Consider the following 19,507-nt stretch of genomic DNA (forward strand, 5'->3'; position numbering starts at 1 on the left):
AAAATGAAATCAACTCCCTACTGTGGAAAATTACAAAACGTTCACCAAATTAGAAGATAATAAACAAAGAAAACCTGAGTGCACTCTTGTGGAGAAAACTCCCAGAACTAAACCCGAGTGCCCTCCCCAGCCTCTCTGGACACAGGGTCCAGAGAGAGAGCAGGTGGGGACAAAGGCCTTCAGGGTGAGAAGGCTGCTTGGGAAAGGACAGCTCTGCCTGAGGGGTGCTGCTAGCCCCTGCTCCTCCCCTTCTCCCATCACTGACAAGAATGAAGCCAGACTGGAATTTGGACAAACAACTAAAGTACCACTGACTCAAACACAAGTAATATTCAAAAGTATATACCTGTGAGAGAAAAAGAGACACAACAGGAGTCTGTCAGCTGTGGGGAAATCACCAAGAACTAGGAAGGATTTGGAGTCCAGTAAAGCCACAGTGCTAAGGAGCTCAGTGTTCCTTTCTCTGAAGTTATAAGGAGTTAAACATGGGAAGGAAACGGAAAGAACATGGCGGGCATCATAACTGTTACAGCTTAACTAAGAACAACATTAAACCCTACTTCATGTTTAAAAGCTACCTCTCCAAGATTACTAACTAAACGTATTCATAAATAAGCTGCTATTGGGACACAGTTAGATGAAGACCTTAATAGCTATTAAAAAAGTATAAAAATTGTGTTTTACCTGAAATCCAAATCAGAATAACATATCCTCCAGTTTGAATCCTGAATGGGACACAGTCATCACCCCATCTGTCAAGTGAATCTGCCAATCTAAAACTTTAAATGGATATGCAACACCGCAGCCTGAAAATGGTGTCTATTAAAATGATCAAGCGCCAATCTGATTAGAGTCCGTGAGTCACCATCTTCCTGATCTTCCAACTAAAGAAGTAGAACTCTTGCTGGCGTTCAGTGGATCAAATGTTTCTCACTCACCAGAAAATTTACTAAGCGCTTCTACAGTGGAGAAAGGATCCACACGCACGCAAAACCATTTTATCAGAATGCTTTGAAGATCACTAGCAACCTCCAGGTCCCCCAGGTGCCAGATGAGTCACCTCCCAAGGTCTATTTGTGATGGAGACTTTGTTATTTGGATTCCCCAGCTAAAGTTCCAGTCACCAAACTCATCTGCCAGAAGAGACGTCAATCTATTTCCCATATGTTCTGCTACTTGGGAAAGGATCAATTGGGTAATGGCCATTAATCTAGCTCAGGTGTATCCAACAATAAAGGAAGTAAGCTTTACATTTTAAAGGGAGAGATACAAGGGTCAACTCTTTGTCATTGGTCCTCGTGTACCATCCTCACCAGCTAATCAGCCTTTGCCACCAAACTCCAAGACCAACACCCTCACTCATTCAACCAATACCCAGTGAACGTTTACTGTGATTAAGACTCTTGTGCACCTTTGGTTTTAAAAAGGGAACTTTAAAAGCAAACCTGATGGCATCCATGGATCAGAGGTTGGTTTGGTCAAGGTGTTCACTTGCTCCCAGTTGAAGTCATCATCTTCAGCCTGACTGTATCCACACGTGCTATAAGGCTCATCAAAGAGGCAACCACCTAAAACGTAAAAGAAGGAAGAGTAGCATTAATAAATAATGACCAGAGGTCTGGGGTGAGCTATAATGACTGCAGGGAACCATAAACCTACTCGATGCTCAAAGCGATTTGATTTGGCCTTTTCGCTCAGGAACTGTGGATCCTGACCCCATTGCATCCTTGCGAAGCGCTAGCTGAGTATTCACCATGCCTTGTCAATAATTCTATATTATATTGTTCCCCCAAAAGAATCCAACGTCTGTACAATCCAACTGAAAGTAAGACCTAAGCAGATTTATAACCCATATTTTCCAGATTCATATGAATCAGGCATAATTGATCTTGTGTTCAAAACTTTAATAGAACCATCCTAGGTGTTCAATGTGTTTTCAATAGAAAAAAAAACCATTATAATTTGTCCAAAAAAATGAAGAGAGATACTTCCACCATACCACTGGTAGAGGCCAAAACACAGTAAAGATTATGGACCTAGCCTGCAAAACATTTTTCTAAGGATTATTCTGAATCGAACATAGAAACAGGTTTTGCTTTAATGCTTTGGAGATTTGAGGTCGCAAAATTAAAAGAGATTATAAATTTGCCTACAGTCCACACAATTTTGAAAGGCAAGAATAAATTCACAGCTAAACATGTGGTAAACATCTGCTTGATGTCGATGTTAAAAATGAAGCAACTTAAACAAAGGATAAAAGAAAATGCAGTATATGCAAAGCAGGTCCACTGTTTCAGCACCCTGGGCAGTGTGTTGATTTTAAGTCCCACCCCACATCTTCTTAAATGTCTCCTGTTGACTTTAAATTATTATAGCATCAAATCTTTCCCCCAATGCTTCACATTGCCAAAGTGAAGGATTATATCAATCATCTTAATTATCATGAAAATTCTACTGCCCATTATATAATGCTATTAATTATATCAATTTAAAAGATTAATTATAATCACTTGCCAATGACGAGAATTAAGGGTCTGGTCAAGAAAACACAAACATAAGAATATAATTACACTACGGCTGTACTGTATGCGCTGGCAGCAAGAAAATAAATAAAACAATAATAATAAAGCAACTGCACAAACTCAGAGGTAGGGTCACCTGGGTCCAATTTCCATCCACATGCTTCCATCAGTTCTACAACCTTCTAGACAGACAGACAGCTTCTGAACAGGTGGGCAACCCAGCATTCAGAAAAGCATACCTCCCATGTAGACAATTCCCCTTAAAAAGGCCCAAACACTGCTTCTTGAAATGTATACCCATTTATCTCAGCTCTTCCCTGTGAAGAAACAGTGAAAAAAATCTCAGCTCTTACACAGGAAAGCTAACTATTTGAAAAGAGCCGTCAAGTTCTATATTTTTGCTTCTCCAGGCAAAACATGCTTTGCTCCCCCTCCCTCCCTCCCTCCCACTAGTAGGTTCTCAGATGTTTGCCATCCTGGCAGGTGTTCTGAACACTGTCCAGTTCATCAGCACTCTTTCAAACCAATGACTCCCAGTACTGCAGCCCGAATTCAACCGGCTACTTCCCTTGACCTCAGACTGTCAACAGTCTGAGCTGACTGCTGGTCCATCCCGAGATTCCTGGAGTCTGGAATCCCACAGGTCTTCCTTATACCACTGCCATCGAGCCATTTCTCCCCTTTGCAATAAGGGAAGTGACTAAGGGAAGTGACTTTCTGTACACTTATCCTTTCTAAACCCCATATAATGTTTTCAGGGCATCTCTCCAGCCTGTTGAGAGCTTTTGGGATCCTGATTTTGCCATTTGGGTGTTAGTCTTCCTACCTAGATTTGGGTGATTTGCCAATTTGATTAAGCACGCTTTCTGTCTGCCTCCAAATCACTGATAAAAAATGTTCAACAGGGCAGAGACAAGGGACCTCGGGCCATTTTCCTCGGGCCATTTTAAGAGGTGTCCCCCAGCTTTCTGCCTTTGTCTTAGTCACTGGCTCTAGGCATGATGGTGTAATCAGTGGCCCTGGACACCGTCCTCTGTAACACTTTTAACAGAACTGGCCAATTAAACATTCTGCTGGGAACAGAAAACTCATTATAAAGATACAGCATTAACTCAATACTTCACCTTGACAACAATCCGTAATTTATACTTCCCTCTTACTCAGCTTTAACAAGTTCAGAAACTAAGTGGATTTGTTTTAAGCACATAATACTAACAACTTTCCAATTTGGGGTAAGAAATGTTAGAAGGCTACGCAAACATTTATGAGAAATATTTTCCCTTGGTTACAAATCCTAATTTTGATATAGAAAATAGCTTCAGTGCTGTAGGAATAAGCCCAAACAGCAGTAGCACTAATAATATTCAAAAGAAAGAAAGAACCATGAATTTTGACAGAAAAGGGACCCCGCACCCCCAATGGAAGCATAGATAGCACTTTGATGAAAGTCCTGCAGTGCAATCTTCAACAGTGAGAAATAACTTGCGGGGGGCGGGCGGGGGGCAGGCATCTGCAAAACAGCTCAAGTCTGGTTAAAGATCTGGTTTAGGAAACAATTCTTGGCACTGCAGATATAACCAAATATAAAGGCGAGAGCTTGCATGGCTGACAGCAAACCCCAAAGACTAATACAACACTAGTGCAAGGATATAATTTTCCCATTACATAAAGCTGTTTTTATCACTTGAAAGGAAACATAAAAAAAAATGCCATGGTTCCTTCTAGACCCCCACAGGATTATGGAACCACTGGAAAATAGGATAGACTGCGAATTTCCTGTTGCCCAAAGATATGGCCCCCTGCACATCAATTTTCAGATCCACTACTGGCCTTCATCCAACAGATGCAAGACTCTAAAATAGCAAAGGTGGTTTATTGAGCTAAAATAAGGCAATTAAGGTAAAAAGCAATGGGATATAACCAACTCAAGAGAGCAAAATGAAGGTTTTAGATTGCAAGGCAACATTGTGTAGAGGTGAAGTGAACGGGTTCCGGGGTCAGACGCCTGGCACGTCCTCATTCTTGCCCTGCTGGCTTTGTGTTTGTAGACAAATCATTTAGCCTCTCGGGACCCCAATGTCTTTACCTATAAAACAAACATAACATGTCCCTCACCTGGTGTTTCTGATGAATCAGCAAGGCAGCAAGTGTGGCTGGTCTGACAGTCAGGCAAGTCTACCAGTACCAGCTATTACTAGGTCTTAAACTGTCCTTGCCATCTGTACCTCCTACGAGGACTCTGAGGAGTTCACTGAGTCGCAAAGAGTTGGAATACAGAATTGGAAAATTTAATGTGTACTTTGTAAGGAGGTGAAGTGTGTGGGCTCTCGGTGGCACTATAGGAGCAAAGAACAGAGGCCAGCTGGGCTTTGCAAGTGAGTGCCTTAGGGCCAGTGAAAAATGTGATAAGGAAGCAAAGTCGCTGAAACATCAGGAAATGAAGCAATTCCAAAAATAAGTCTCCTGCATTTTTCAGGATAACACAGACAGTTTGCCATCATGTAGAGGCATACAGTTAACAACAAATTGCCAAGGTTTCCCCAGAATTGTCTTACTTGGACCGACGCCCAACAGCTCATGGCTGGGCCATATTCACCCCTCAATCAAGGTAAATTATTTCTCTTTTGTGGAGGGGAATCAGGACTAAACCGAAGGTCATACAAGAGATGGAGGAAAGGTGATGCAAGCCGGGTGGGTGGTGGCCTGCATCACTCTTATTCTCTCTGTCTTACATAAATACACACACACACGTGCCTGCCCACCTGCTTCCATCATACCTTGAGAAAGGCTTTTCCTTAGCAAATTTGAACACAACACACAACTTGTGCTGGAATAAGAAGGAGTTATTATGTGAAAGGAAGTGTCAATGGGTGTCAAATACCCAGGTAATGGACAACAAGGATGATGGCTTCTGACCAAGAATGATGACTGTATGGCCTGTTCCAGGAGTGCACAATAACATGACAATTAAATTTAAAAAATTGAGGAGAAGTGAAAGTTAAAAAGCAAGAAAAGTAGAGCAGGAAAAAAAAAAACAGGACAAGATGATATCAGGATTATAACTAGGACTCCACCATTATCGCCAAGTAGTAAAAAATATCACTAGGCTCATTCACGGGGCTTTGGCCACACATTTCACTTTAAGCTTTGGGGTAGCCAGTGCCAAGAGGAAAAAATGATTACACAATTCACAGTATCTATGAGATGATAATGTTAATACTAAAACTAATAACAGGGGCTTATATTTACTGGGGACGTGTTTAATCCTCAGGCCAACCCTATAAAGTAGGTACCAAGATACTAGTTTTAGACACACAGAAACTGAGGCACAGAAGGGTTACAGAGCTTGCACACAAGGTCCCAAAGCTGGAAGACAGTGATGCAGAGATTTGTACCCAGGGATCCTGCCTTTCAAACCCATATTCTGAACACTATGTGACACTATCTCCCAAACTGAAAACTTGAAAGAAACACAACTCCTAATCCTAAATCCAGAGGGAAATATGTTCCCAGGGCCCTAGTATGAAACAATCAACATGAGTTAATGAACATAGTTCTCAGGGGCGGCCACCACAGCAAAGCAATGGGTTTTAGGGTTTATTCAGTAACATGTCAGGATAGCATGTCATCCAACTTTGATTGGATAAACTTGATTTAGTGGGAGCTCAGTGCATTCTAGGATAAAACTGTAATATTCCTTGAAACAGTCTTTATGAATATTGCTTCTCTCAACGAAGTCTTAATGGGCTGCCATGAGTTTGAGTATTTACCCCCCAACTAAAAAGTACAGGCTGTCTGTGCTATTACTGAAGTGTGATGCCATGCGATTTAGAAATCAGATGAAACCATGCTATTATTTTTTTTTCATGAAAACTGTGGAGTTTAAAAGGAACGGGTGTCTAAAAGCTTAGGAATTCTGCTCAAAAGTCATTTTGATTGTAATTCTTAGTTGTCTTGACATTTCCTAGAGCTGGTACATGGTAGGCACCCAATAAATGCTTCTTCAGAAAAATGGGTAATGAATTTCCAAAAATTCTATGCAGAATTTGTCTGCAATAATTTTGCTTAAAATTTTTTTCTAAGTGTAAGGTAATATCCACTTAAACAATGAAAACTACCTCAATCGAGCCCCACAAAATACCCAGCCCTGTCCTGGTGTATTCCAAGATGAATCAGCTCCAAATGTGACTAAATCATTGAACATGTTCATTTTGTATTATGGTTGAAAACTATAAGCCAGTTAAACGTTAATGAAGTCTCCACAAATTATGACTTTTGCTTTAGAAAAGTTGAACTCTTATTTTTTTTCCCGGCCATAATTAGATAGGAAGGCTAGTTGTCTATAAAGGTCATCCATGATTTATGAAAATAAAATATTGTCATTTGCATATTGGAGGGAATTTATCTTTCTTTGGAATAGCAGAGAATTATTCAGTAGATCCAAGAGTAGCATGACATCATTAAGACAGGAGCTATAAAGGAGAGGATGGTCCACTTTTTCCCCAAAAGAAACCTTATAAGTTCTTTCACATGACCATTCTACATCCTACTAAAGCTTCAGGACTAGAGAGAAGACAAAGGAAACCAAACGGACAAGGATTAGAGTGCACTCTGTAGAGCAGTATTTAAGCAAAATTTTTTTTTTTATTGTGACCCACAGTCATGACATCGTAACCCAGCACATGTATATGTACATTTCACAAACAACATATATGTCCACTGAGATACACTGGCCTTTTTCATTTCTGTTCTATTCGATTTTGTAAAAGGTTGGGTCTGGGTCCACAAAACGGACTTCATGATCCATCAAAGGGTGCTACCTGTAGCCTTTAAGGTGTGAGGGTAAGAACCATTACCTGGGACCCTTTGTTTAGCTTGAAGTTACTAGTCAACACTACGATGTGAGCGCCATGTGATCTGCAAACATTTCCTGAACATCCACTACATGCCAGCCAGATTCTGCTTCAGACAACAGACAGTCATTACTTCATTTAATCCTCACAACCAGTGTAAGACTGTGGTCTCAATACGTCTGATCAAAGAAACTGTCACATAACAAAACCCACGCAAATGTCTATGTGTATTATTTAATCTTATGAAGTCTAAAGGTGAGCATCAATATCCTTTTGCCAAGTATCGATGTATTACCTCTCAGCCCTAAACTCACTTTTTATTGCTTCCTCTGCAATATAGCCAGGCCCTCTGATTACACTTCCTGTCCCAGTTGGCAAGACTTTAAGCTTTGCCAGTAGAGGGTCCAGGAAAGGCAGGGCAGGAGGAAGGATGGAGCTTGCAGAGGTCCCTGGAAGGCTCCCTAGCACACGGCTTCAGGAGCCCCAGGCCCACAAGGCAGGGGCTCCCCAGGCCCAACTTCTCCAGTGCACAGTGGCCACCAAGGCCCTGCAGACAGCGCTTGCCAGTGCTACCCTCTGCGACTCTGTGAGAGACCGCCCCAGAAGGACACCCCCATGAACAGCTTTCCCGGCCACCCTAGAGGACACATTTCCTGCAAGTTCTATGGGTGTGGCCCCACAGTGACTTCCCTGCCATCCACCAGGCCCTGGATCTCAGCTCTGGACGGATCTTCTCCTTGGACTTCATTTCTGCCCTGGAGCAGGGGCCGCCCCTCACATCTGCTATTCTTTTATTCTTTAGAGCACTCTTTCCACTAGCCAATCTCTCCATTCTAATCTGCTGTTACATTCTTTATATTAAACTCTCCCTGTTCAAATTACTGCCTGTTCTCTGTCTCCTGATCTCCTGGATCTTGATGGATACATCTCTATTTTTACAGATGGCAGTTTGGCGTGGTCAAATATCTTGCCCACATCACCCAGAGTTTGGTGTAGGACTCTCAGTCCAAGCAGAGTCTGCGTCCAAAGTTCATACTCTCTCAAGTCTACACATCTTCACCCTTAATCCACCCGTAAAATAAGTAAACAGCAACCTGTAGTATTTACATGATGATTGTTACATGAATTGCACTGTAAATAAGCTCCTGAAAGTGCCTTTTCTAAGGAGCTAATGGAGGACAATCGAATGTTAATTTCACACTCTTTGTAAGATTCACACACATTTTGAGTTGTTCTGACTTTAACAGGTTAAATTGACTTATACACTCCGGCAATCATTCTCCTTGTTATAATTACAGTCCTTTTAAAAGTCATTTTGTAAAAAGACTGTAATACTCCTTGAGGAGATTTCTGGAACATTTTTCTCATTTGTTCTAAATACAGAATGACCCCATTTAAGGCAGCCTTTATCAAATGCATAAAGTATTAAATGGGACTCTCTACAGAGAGGGCAGATCAAAAACTAGTGCTAAAAGAATTAATGTTATATGCTCTATTTTCCTAAAATACACGTAATCTCAGGTGGTCCTTTCCATTTATTTCAAATTTAGACAAACGGCTATAAAATACATTTTTCAAAGGATAAACAGAAGTGAGCTATAATATACATAACTGCTTTAAGAGTGAAAAAAAAACCCTGCACCAATATAGCTAAGCCACTTCTTTCTTCTCGTAAATCAATCCCAGTGACATCTACATTTAATTGCCTGCCAACAATGAAAGTACACAATGCCTCTTAAACTTTCAATGCCCCACTGACGATTAGTGAATCGGACACTAAGCATTGTGGAATGCTTTTCTACATAATTTAATCTAGCAAGCAGTTTTTACACATGGCACAGGCATTTAAATGGCTCATGCCACACTCTACTGTAAAAAATGCTATTTGCCGATAGATATACTTTATATAATTCAAAGGATATGAGTTGTCTTGTCCTTAAAGTTTCTACGGCTTATCACACTTACTGCATTCTTCATTTCATATCAATCTATCAATTCCTAATTTTTAAGAAGGCCTGATTTTAAAAAGGCAACAACCCAACCATGTATTTTTCTTATTTTTCTTATTCATCTCAAAATCTTTTTTTTTTAAATGGGTAATGGTGTTATTTCTACTCCAAAATATTGTACAGATACAGCCAAATCATTAGTGACCTGTCTCAGTTTTCATATACAAATAAGTACCTCGGGGAGGATTTAAGTAAACCACTCATACGAATTCCCTGTAAATTTGAATCTCCCTTAGTATCACACTGGTGGTTTTATCCTCCAAGCCAGTACTGAAAAGCACAGTGTGAAAAGCAGCTGCCTGCCTCTATGGGAGCAATATGAGTAGGAAAGGAAAACAAAATGCTGAAGTATCTGCAAGAACTGTCCAGGGTAAGTGAACAAAATCCAGAGCAGTAATCATCACCTCATTTGCGGAGTCACCTGTGTCCCGAGTCCCAGGTTCTCAAAGTGGTTCCCTGACTTTTGTTGAAAATATAAGTTCTCAGGCCCCACCCCCGACCTACTGAATCAGAAACTCTGGGGGGGCCCAGCATCGATCGGTACTCTGTGTTTTCACAAGCCAGACCCCCAGGTAATCCTGATGCACACTTAGGTTTGATAACCACTGTTCTAGTCTGACCTATTTAACCAGAATCTTCAGGAATACGGGGTCTTAAAAGAGGTCCCAGAAGAAACTAATCCCTGACCCATTTTAGAAAAGTGCTCTAGATCAGTAGTTTCAAACATTTTGAGGAAGGTAAAGGTAACTTCAGATTTTTAAAAAGGCACAACCTTTTACTCAGCCATAAAAAAGAATGAAATAATGCCATCTGCAGCAACATGGATGGACTTTAGTAATACGGGGTCTTAAAAGAGGTCCCAGAAGAAACTAATCCCTGACCCATTTTAGAAAAGTGCTCTAGATCAGTAGTTTCAAACATTTTGAGGAAGGTAAAGGTAACTTCAGATTTTTAGAAAGGCACAACCTTTTACTCAGCCATAAAAAAGAATGAAATAATGCCATCTGCAGCAACATGGATGGAACTAGAGATTATCATACTAAGTAAAGTAAGTCAGACAGAGAAAGTGATATCATGTGATATCACTTATATGTGGCATCTAAAAAAAAAATGATACAGATAAACTTATTTACAAAACAGAAATAGACTCAGACATAGAAAACAAACTTATGTTAACCAAAGGGGGATAGGAGAGGTGGCAGCAAGAGATAAATTAGGAGTTTGGGATTAACAGATACACATTACTACGTATAAAATAGATAAACAACAAGGACATACTGTACAGCACAGGGAACTATACTCAATATCTTGTAATAACCTATAATGGAAAAGAATCTGAAAAAGAATATATATATATATATATACACTATATGTAAATATATATATATATAGATAGGTATATAACTGAATCACTTTGCTGTACACTTGAAACTAACACATTGTAAATTAACTATACTTCAATTTAAAAAGCTAAATAAACATTTTGGATATTAAGATTTTAAAAATTAATAAATAAATAAAAATTAAAAGGCCCAACCATTCCATTTTACTTATAAATTATGTAATGTAGTACTCCACATATTCAGATTATTAGACACACATATAATTGACCTTTTAAAGTACAAACTCGAAAATAAACATAAATTAAGTTCAATTATTTTCTTCCATACATCAACAGATTGTGTATCACATTCCTCAAAGGGCATGGAGAAAGCCTTTTGGAGATCACTGCTCTAAATAACTCTTTTTAAGTTATAAATATCCCTCAGGTGAATAAGGGCAACAGAATTAACATTGCTTGATGAAAGCACTGAATTCCATTCTCTAATCTCATGCTAAGAAACTCCCAATCTGTAATTTTTCTCCTAAGTGGAACTACTCAACAAGAAGAGGTATCCTAGGTAGAAAACGATCCTGGTTGTTGGTCAGAGATACCCAGGAAATTAATAAAGGACAGAATTTAATTTTATGTCCCGTAGTGCTCCTGCCAGTTTACTATGATTTACAAATTGATCTCTCGATGATTTTATTAGCATAAAATCATTACCTGGGGCAGCTGATAAAATAAACTCCTGAACTCACCAATAGGCAGTACAGCCAAGCCGTGTTATTCAGCTTAAAACAGCCAGCCAATTGTTCATTTTCGCTGATTAACCCAAACTCAACCAAATATTTTTCCCTCAATGAACATTTTTTCTATCCATCCCATTCATTGGGTAGAATCAAATTATGTATAAGGAAAAAGTAAATACAATGTCCTACATCCTCTTGGTAAAGCATTCATTCCAATTTCCTATTGTTAGGAGTACTTATTCTACAACAAAAATTGGGAACTTGTAAGACTCATTCAACTTAACGGGAATCTGAGACCTGGGATTCATTAAGTCCTGGATCTGTCAGCTACCTATTCTATCTTCGGGCAAGTCACAGATGGTGTGTCTTGCTCACCGTACAAAAAGGGCGTATGCAGGGCTTACATCATAGGTACAATTAACGTGTGTGGTTTCAACCATGAAAATGGGAGGATGATGAGAGACAGAAGTCTTCCCTTTCTAAGTGCATACATCTCTTGGGTTCAGCATCATTCTCAAGTTTAAAGACCTACAGTCTTTTGACAAACAGAATGCGGGTCTTCAACCCAGAAGTTTCCGGAAGGATTTTCAGAGGGCAATTCTGACCACAGGCAAATCCCCGAGGATTTAATGCCTATGGAAGATATGATACTTTTGTAATATTTATGATCTATCTCCCAAGGAGAAGGTGACGGTTGGACTTGGTGGCAGATGGGAAAGTGCACTCACTGTTACAAGATGATGAACATCAAAGGGGGCCACAGCCAGGCCTGGGGACATGCTACCTGAAACAGGAAATTAAAGTGCCAGGCGGCGGCTCTGTGTGGCTACAGCCGACTTTGGCTGATGGAACCACAAGCCAGGGGCTCGAGCCAAAACTCTGTGAGTCAACTAGGAGTCTGCCCGACACCTTCCCCCAAAACTTCCTAAAAGCTTCTCCCATCAGTCTCCCATCCCCACCACACCACACCTGGAGTTTCAGTGCACGTCCCCAACTGAACTCGGCCCATCCTCTCATGTCTAGACTCTGCCCTCTCCAGTTTACCCCACACACGCCCGGCAAGCTGACCTTTCATAAAGCACACAGCTGCTTTATGTGTTATCCCATGTGTTATCCCATGGGCACCTCGCTGCCCACGGGATAATGTGCAAATGTTATCATGTAACCCAGGGGTTTTTCCGGACTTGACCTTGTCTACCTCTTTATCTTCATTTCCTGCCGCCGCTTCCCTTTCAGAGTATAACCTAGTAATCCCCAACTGTCTGGAGATCCACCTCAGTGGTGCTGCTGCCCACGTGCTCTCCCTGTGTCCCTGCACCCCCAGCCCAGAGTATGGCTGGCAGACTCGTGTTCTCCGCTGTGCAAATCCCAGCTCACAGGCCACCTCTCCTGGGTACCTGTTTCACAGATAAAGTCAACCACTCCTGCCGCTGTACCATCACTACAAGACACATAGGTCTTGCAGACGTCCCTATCACCTATACGGCAATACGACTGTGACCTGTTCATCTTCTCTACTGCACCATGAGCTTCTTTGGGCCTAGAAATTCTCTCTTCACCTCTGCCTCCCCAGTCCTTGGAAGGTGCCTGCTACTCATCACAGACCTACTGGGTTTAATGGAATTTCTTCAAGATTTGTGTAACAAAAGTTAAGGTGGAAAATTGTTCACTCTTCTATCTTTGTTAGAAACAGTGAAAAAGAAATACTAATGGACTCTATTCACTAACCACACTGGCTACAGCAAGGAAAGAAGAAATCCTGCTTCTGGAGCTCCTGCCTTTCTGATCGGACTCACGGCCTCTCTTTCCTCCCCCATCTCACCGTGTGCCGGATGTTATACAGGGCCCTGCGGGGAAGGGGCGAGGGTTACGGGGAAGATGTGGAGGATGATAAAGATGCCCTGGTCCTCCAGGAAGACAAAACTTGGGGGCCAAGGAAGTAGTTACAAAGGAGAAAAATGGAAAATGCTGCAGGAGCCAAGAGAAAAACAAAACTCATCCTGAAGATCTCCTGTCCCTAAACGCTCCAGAGGAAAAGAAAACCGGAGTCAGCAACAAGAGGCAGGAAGCTAAGACAGCCACGGCCCCGTTATTCTAAGCATCTGCAAAAGGCTGTTATTTGGCAGGCCTCAGCATAAGTCAACAAAAAGCAGAGGGATTTTCTGGGTATTGTACTGGAACTCTGGTTTAATGCTTCAATCGTTCATGTTTGATTTTATGTCCGAAACATAAAAAGAATGTTAATGATTACATGTTCTGTACCTTTCAAGTTCATGAAACATAAAAGTAGTGAATACTTGAAAATTCAACATCAAACTTCAGTTCTCAGGCCATAAAGAGAGTATACTTGGAAGAAAAATAATTCATCATATAATGTTTTAAATTAGGAAGCTGGATTCCATGCAGAATTCTCTGAGCTAAGAACAATACTGAGAGAGCACAAAAATCACTGTGAATCAGCTTCCTTCCAGTCATTTTACATGACCAATTAGTTGCTAAAACACAGGGAACTAAGAACATTAACTCTTCTCAAGGTCAGCACAGCTGGAGTGTCCTTCTTTTTAAATTGCTTCCTCAATATTCCTTTTACTCTTTTAGCAGGTACTATTTGGCCACTGACTAAAGAGAAAAGGTGGTCTAGGGGGACAACCCTGGACCAGGATGCAGGGGGTGTGGGTCCCAGTCTTGTCCCTGCCCGTGTGGCTTCGGCGAAGCGCCAGGCGGCAGCGTGGAGGTATGATGAAAAGAATGTAGATTTGCCACCAAAAAGACCTAAGGTGAGCCCCAACTCTGTCAACTTAAAAACTTTTCTCATCTAATCACCTGTAAAACCATCTACCTTCTAGAATGTTATAAGGGTTAAACGACTTTGTATATATACAGTATATGTGTTTATATATACACATACATATTACACTACCTACCCACCTACCTACTTACCTATCCACTTACCTACCTTCTTACCTGGTAAATAGGTCAATGTTGGCTCCCTTTCCTCAGCGTCCTGCTCTATATAAAATAGCAGGAGGAGCTAGATTGCTGGTTTTTCACACTGTGATCCTCAGAACCCTCAGATTGTGAAGGTTCTTCCAGACCCATTCCAGGTCATGCTAAACCCTGAGTCAACCTGATATAGTCAACTTCTATTTACTTTAAATGTTGGGGTTCCAACAAAAGACTTGTACCATGAAACTCTAATATTTAACAATATTTAACAAATTCAGGTCTAGATGATCCCTGAGATAATACAGTGGACCCCTTGAATAACAGGGGTTTGAACTGCATGGGCCCACTTATGCTCGGATTTTTTTCAGTAGTAAATACTACAGCACTACACGATCTGGCCTGGCTAGTTGAATCTAGGGACACAGGACCAGGGATACAGATGAACCTTAGATACAGAGGAACCCTGGATACGGATGAACCCCAGATATGAAGGGCCCACCATAAATCGTACCTGCATTTCCAACTGTGTGGAGGGTCGGTGCCCCTAACCCCCCATGTCACTCAAGGGTCAACTGTATTTCCATTCTAAAGGTATACATCCTATTACTTTTCTCTGTCTTCTCTTAAATACAATACTTCTTTATCAGGAACACATTGGAGGTTAAAATGTGTTGGTGTGTAGCCAAGGTGTATGGTTGGGGGGGTCTGATTATCATATAAAAACTAAATAAGATAATGTTAAATAATGTAAGCAAAAGGATGGCTGAGCCCAACGTTAAAGAGAGAAGAGAATGTTTAGGACGAGGTAGTGAGGAGGTAGAAGAAACCCTATTGATATGAACGTGGATGTGAGGGCTGGGAAGAGCAGAGAACACAAAATCATAGGACCAGGCACCCACCATTCTCGACCCTATGGGGGCTGGGACCAATTTGGGGTGATCGTTCCTATCCAAGCATACCGCCAAAAGATTACATCATATGTGCTGAAAGGATTATTCGAGAATAATCAATATAATTTCAGGGCTTCCCTGGTGGCGCGGTGGTTGCGCGTCCGCCTGCCGATGCAGGGGAACCGGGTTCGCGCCCCGGTCTGGGAGGATCCCACATGCCGCGGAGCGGCTGGGCCCGTCAACGGGAGAGGCCATAACAGAGGAAGGCCCGCATACCACCAAAAAAAAAAAAAAATAATAATAATAATAATAATTTCAGTAGGACTCTTCTCAACATACCCCACTCCTTGGCACCTGCGGACTCATGACTAAAATTATCTGAACCAGTTTACATTTTTCAGTCTCCAGCAAAGAGGCTCAAAATCTAAAACTCAAACAAACACTAACCAAAATGTATTCATACAACTGGTTCTCTAACCACACCCACTCCAAAAAGTATTTAGACCTAGCGTGTGCAGCCTAGGCAAAAAATCCACAAGTACAAAGAACAAGATATGAGATATTTCTTATCTTGGTAAAGATAACATTAGACACAGAAAACGCTGATGGAGAAAGATTCCAAAAAAGAATATAATATCAAGGTCAGTGACTTCATAATATGCCTGCAATGAGCCCTATTTGCTTCAGAAATGATTCACTGGGATATTTTTAATATAAAGTCAGGAAAGTGAAGAACTCTGCTTCGCATGAAATATTTTTTTTTTTCAATCTGGCTGAGTTGTTACAAGAAGCTGTGGTCACTGGGATTAGTTAATCAAAGTGTTGTTGCAAAATTGATCTTAATCATCTGAGTGTGTAATTTTGCATTTGATCACATGTGGCCTGGGTCTCTCTTAGGGGATGCTCTTCAGTAAGCTAATTGTTGGCCCTGGAGCTTGGCCATAGGGACAATATCTAACCTAGCGCTGGGTACCATATGAATGGAGAATAAACCCTTGTGGATCAATAGAATATTGACTGGGCTTAAGAAATAGTAACCTTTCATGTAATGTTTAAGCCAACGACTAAATATGGGACTCCAGGAGCCAAACCCCACTGCCAAGAACAACTGTGGTTACCAGTGGATCTGTCAGCCTCAACCATCACTGGGAAATGCATCCTTGATCAGAGCCTCCACCCTAGAGTTACTGCATCCCATTCGTGGTACTTGTGTTGCCAGGATCAACCATATGTCCACTTTGGGTTTAGGAAGAAAAGAGGTACCACTTTTCAGCTGTACACTTGACTGACGTGAAAGCTCTTGGGTTGGGAGTGAAAACGAAGTTGCATCAATATCAATTTTTTCCTTTGTAAATTTCAGAAAGATGTTTATCATAGAAATGCAGGCATGACCTTCACCGCAGGAGAGCAAAATGTGGCACCGTTACTAAAAATTCTCAGTAAAGACCTTCATGATACTGAACTTTTATATATTGCTAACTTCAAAATTAAGAAAATAAAACTCAGGGGAAACCAGATGATTTAATTAGGTCAGGGAAAAAATTGTTTAAAAAAAAAACCTATTATAGATAAATCGTGAAATCTCTACATCCACCAAGCGTTGTATCTCTTTTAAACATTGAGATATTCACCCAAACATAAATCCTGATTTATAAACGGGATGTCAAGCCTTCCCTTTCCTAATGTGTTATAGTCGGGTTCTTGTAAACATCAACTTTCCCTATATCACAAAATGTTTCTTTAAAGGTTACCACTCTCCTGTATTCTGGCTATAGCACTGTTCTCATTCTGTCTTACATTATTTTTTCCTAGCTCAGTGATTTTAAGCTTTATAGAATTTATGGACCCTTTTGAGACTTTGAACAGAGCTATCCGAGACCTGTCTGCCAGGACAAATGGATAACGTGCAAATTTGATAATTCTTTGGATTTACAAAGCTCTTTAGGGACAATTCAGCATTTACTCAAAGGGTGGGTCAATGACCCCCTGCATCAGATCACCTGGATAGTTTCTTAAGACACAGATCCTGAGCCCCACCCCAGACCTGCAGAATCAGAATTGGTGGAAGTAATGCTGGGGCTTTGAATTTTAGGTCTCTTCCCTGTGATGCTGCCACTGACTGAAGGGCAGGGAAGAACCTCCACCACGGCCATTTTCCTCGCCTCTTGTGGCATCGGCTGGTCCTGAAGTCGAGGCTCCTCTGGCTCCCACGTGCCTCTCTCCCAAGGAGCCCAGCTCTCCAGATCATTTCCACATGACCAAAGGGCATCTCCCCCGCATCCTCACCTGCTCTGCACACCGGGTTCCACACACGACCACACCGGCCCCCATGCACAGCAGGCTCCTGGACTCTCCTGTACATTCGCTGGGGGCACGTCCCACCCACCCTCCCAGCAAACTCTTGCTCACTCGTCCATGAAGACCCACTGCCGCAGAATGTGCCAGCCCTCACCTTATTCCCAGTATATTGGCTCTTCACTGAATGCCCGGAACTCTCCCATGTGAGACCACATCCCTCTTCTTGCTCTGGACGGTGTACACTCGAGCGCTGGTCTCCCCAGCCACACGGCAAGCACCCTGATCTTATTACAGACACAGAGCCTGGCACCTGGCTACCCAGCGTGGTCACCCCTTAACTATCCGTAGTAAGACTTAAGGATGGCCAACTTACATTTCTACCCAGGCACCCAGAGCACCCAAAGTACTATGCAAGGAAGGAAACTGAGTCTGCGGGGTTTCCCTGATTTATCAAAGCCACTCCAGTCAGCATCCAGTAACCCCTGGCCCATACCAGGGTTCTGCGCAGTGTGGTAACAGAGTGCAAGACTCAGGATCCTGACCCTCGATTTTAATCTTGTTAGCAATCCAGGACCCATATGGGACCAACGATGATTCAGCATCGTGACGACAGAGAGCCACAGATCGCTAAGGTGATGGAGGACCAGAGATCACTGAGAGGCTATTGCAGATCAGGATGAACAAGGGAGAATCCACAGGGGAGAAGGCATTTAAGGTAGTCAGGAACATGGCTCCAGCCTTGAGGGGCAGTTAGAGGGATTCCGGAGAGTATAAACACAGACAGAGGGGGGCCTGTGAGAAGGCTGCTTAGCACAAAGAGTATAAAGGAGGGATGAAGACCAGGATGCAAAGGCCGAACACAGCAGACTAACCGCCGGCTGCGGTCCTCCCAGGGCGGGAATGGGGTGACCACACTGCCACGTTCATGATTCCATGTGGTCGCCACAACTGCCCGGTGAAAAAGGAGGGCAAAAATGTCATCCCATCTTACAGACCTTTTCCCAACCTTTTTGGCACTAGGGACCGGTTTCACGAAAGACAATTTTTCCTCGGATGGGGCGGAGGGGAGGAGAGGATGGTGCAGGCGGTAATGCAAGCGATGGGGGGCAGCAGATGAAGCTTCGCTGGCTCGCCCGCCGCTCACCTCCTGCTGTGCGGCCGGGTTCCTGGGGACCCCTGGGTTAGACCATTGCTCTGACTGGCCAACAGTAGGGAGGCAGGTGACGGCGGAGGTGAACTTGACCCTTGGTTTCGCAATTCCTCAAGGCAGGTTTTCCTTACAGTATAATCGTTACACATGATTACAGCAGGATGACTGTTTCATGGATACCCCTTCCATTTATACTACTTAAGTCAATTGCGTCTTTACTAAAATGGACACGTTTGATGTCAATCTTGAATTTTATCCCCAAACAGCACTGACAACTTAACACCACTGAAGATCCTTTATAGACTCATTAAATAAATATTTGATGACAACAGAAACAAGCTAATTAAAGAAAGGCACGGAAAAGTGAGATTTATTTCTACAAATAGATACCGGAGAAAATTTACTCCTAGAATCAACTACGAATAATTCTGCCAAACAAATCAATTCTTGACAAACCGAAGCACGTTAAGCAGGAGCGCTTAGAGGGGTAACACGCTGTGGCAGGTGTGTTTACAGGAAGACAAAAGGATGCACAGAATTAACTGCTTGTTTGCTTTTCCATTTGCATCAGAAATCCAACTTTGCGCTGAAAGCAGCCACAACGAACCATCAAGAAAACACAGAAGGGCTTCCCTGGTGGCACAGTGGTTGAGAGTCCGCCTGCTGATGCAGGGGACACGTGTTCGTGCCCTGGTCTGGGAAGATCCCACATGCCACGGAGCGGCTGGGCCCGTGAGCCATGGCCGCTGAGCCTGCGCGTCTGGAG

The 19,507-nt window shown here is 42.2% G+C and overlaps 1 protein-coding gene across 5 annotated transcripts in view; it reads right to left on the bottom strand.

Moving 5' to 3' along the window:
• The window catches only part of PTPRM (protein tyrosine phosphatase receptor type M), an 805,568-nt gene that overhangs the window by 599,925 nt on the left and 186,136 nt on the right, over positions 1-19,507 (bottom strand). For all 5 annotated transcript variants that reach the window (XM_028480386.1, XM_028480385.1, XM_028480384.1 and 2 more), the window contains exon 2: positions 1,446-1,568. In XM_028480386.1, the coding sequence (XP_028336187.1) occupies positions 1,446-1,568 (123 nt within the window). The remainder of the gene's footprint in view (positions 1-1,445; positions 1,569-19,507) is intronic.

This window comes from Physeter macrocephalus, chromosome 19, assembly GCF_002837175.3.
Source record: "Physeter macrocephalus isolate SW-GA chromosome 19, ASM283717v5, whole genome shotgun sequence".
Taxonomy (NCBI): domain Eukaryota; kingdom Metazoa; phylum Chordata; class Mammalia; order Artiodactyla; family Physeteridae; genus Physeter; species Physeter macrocephalus.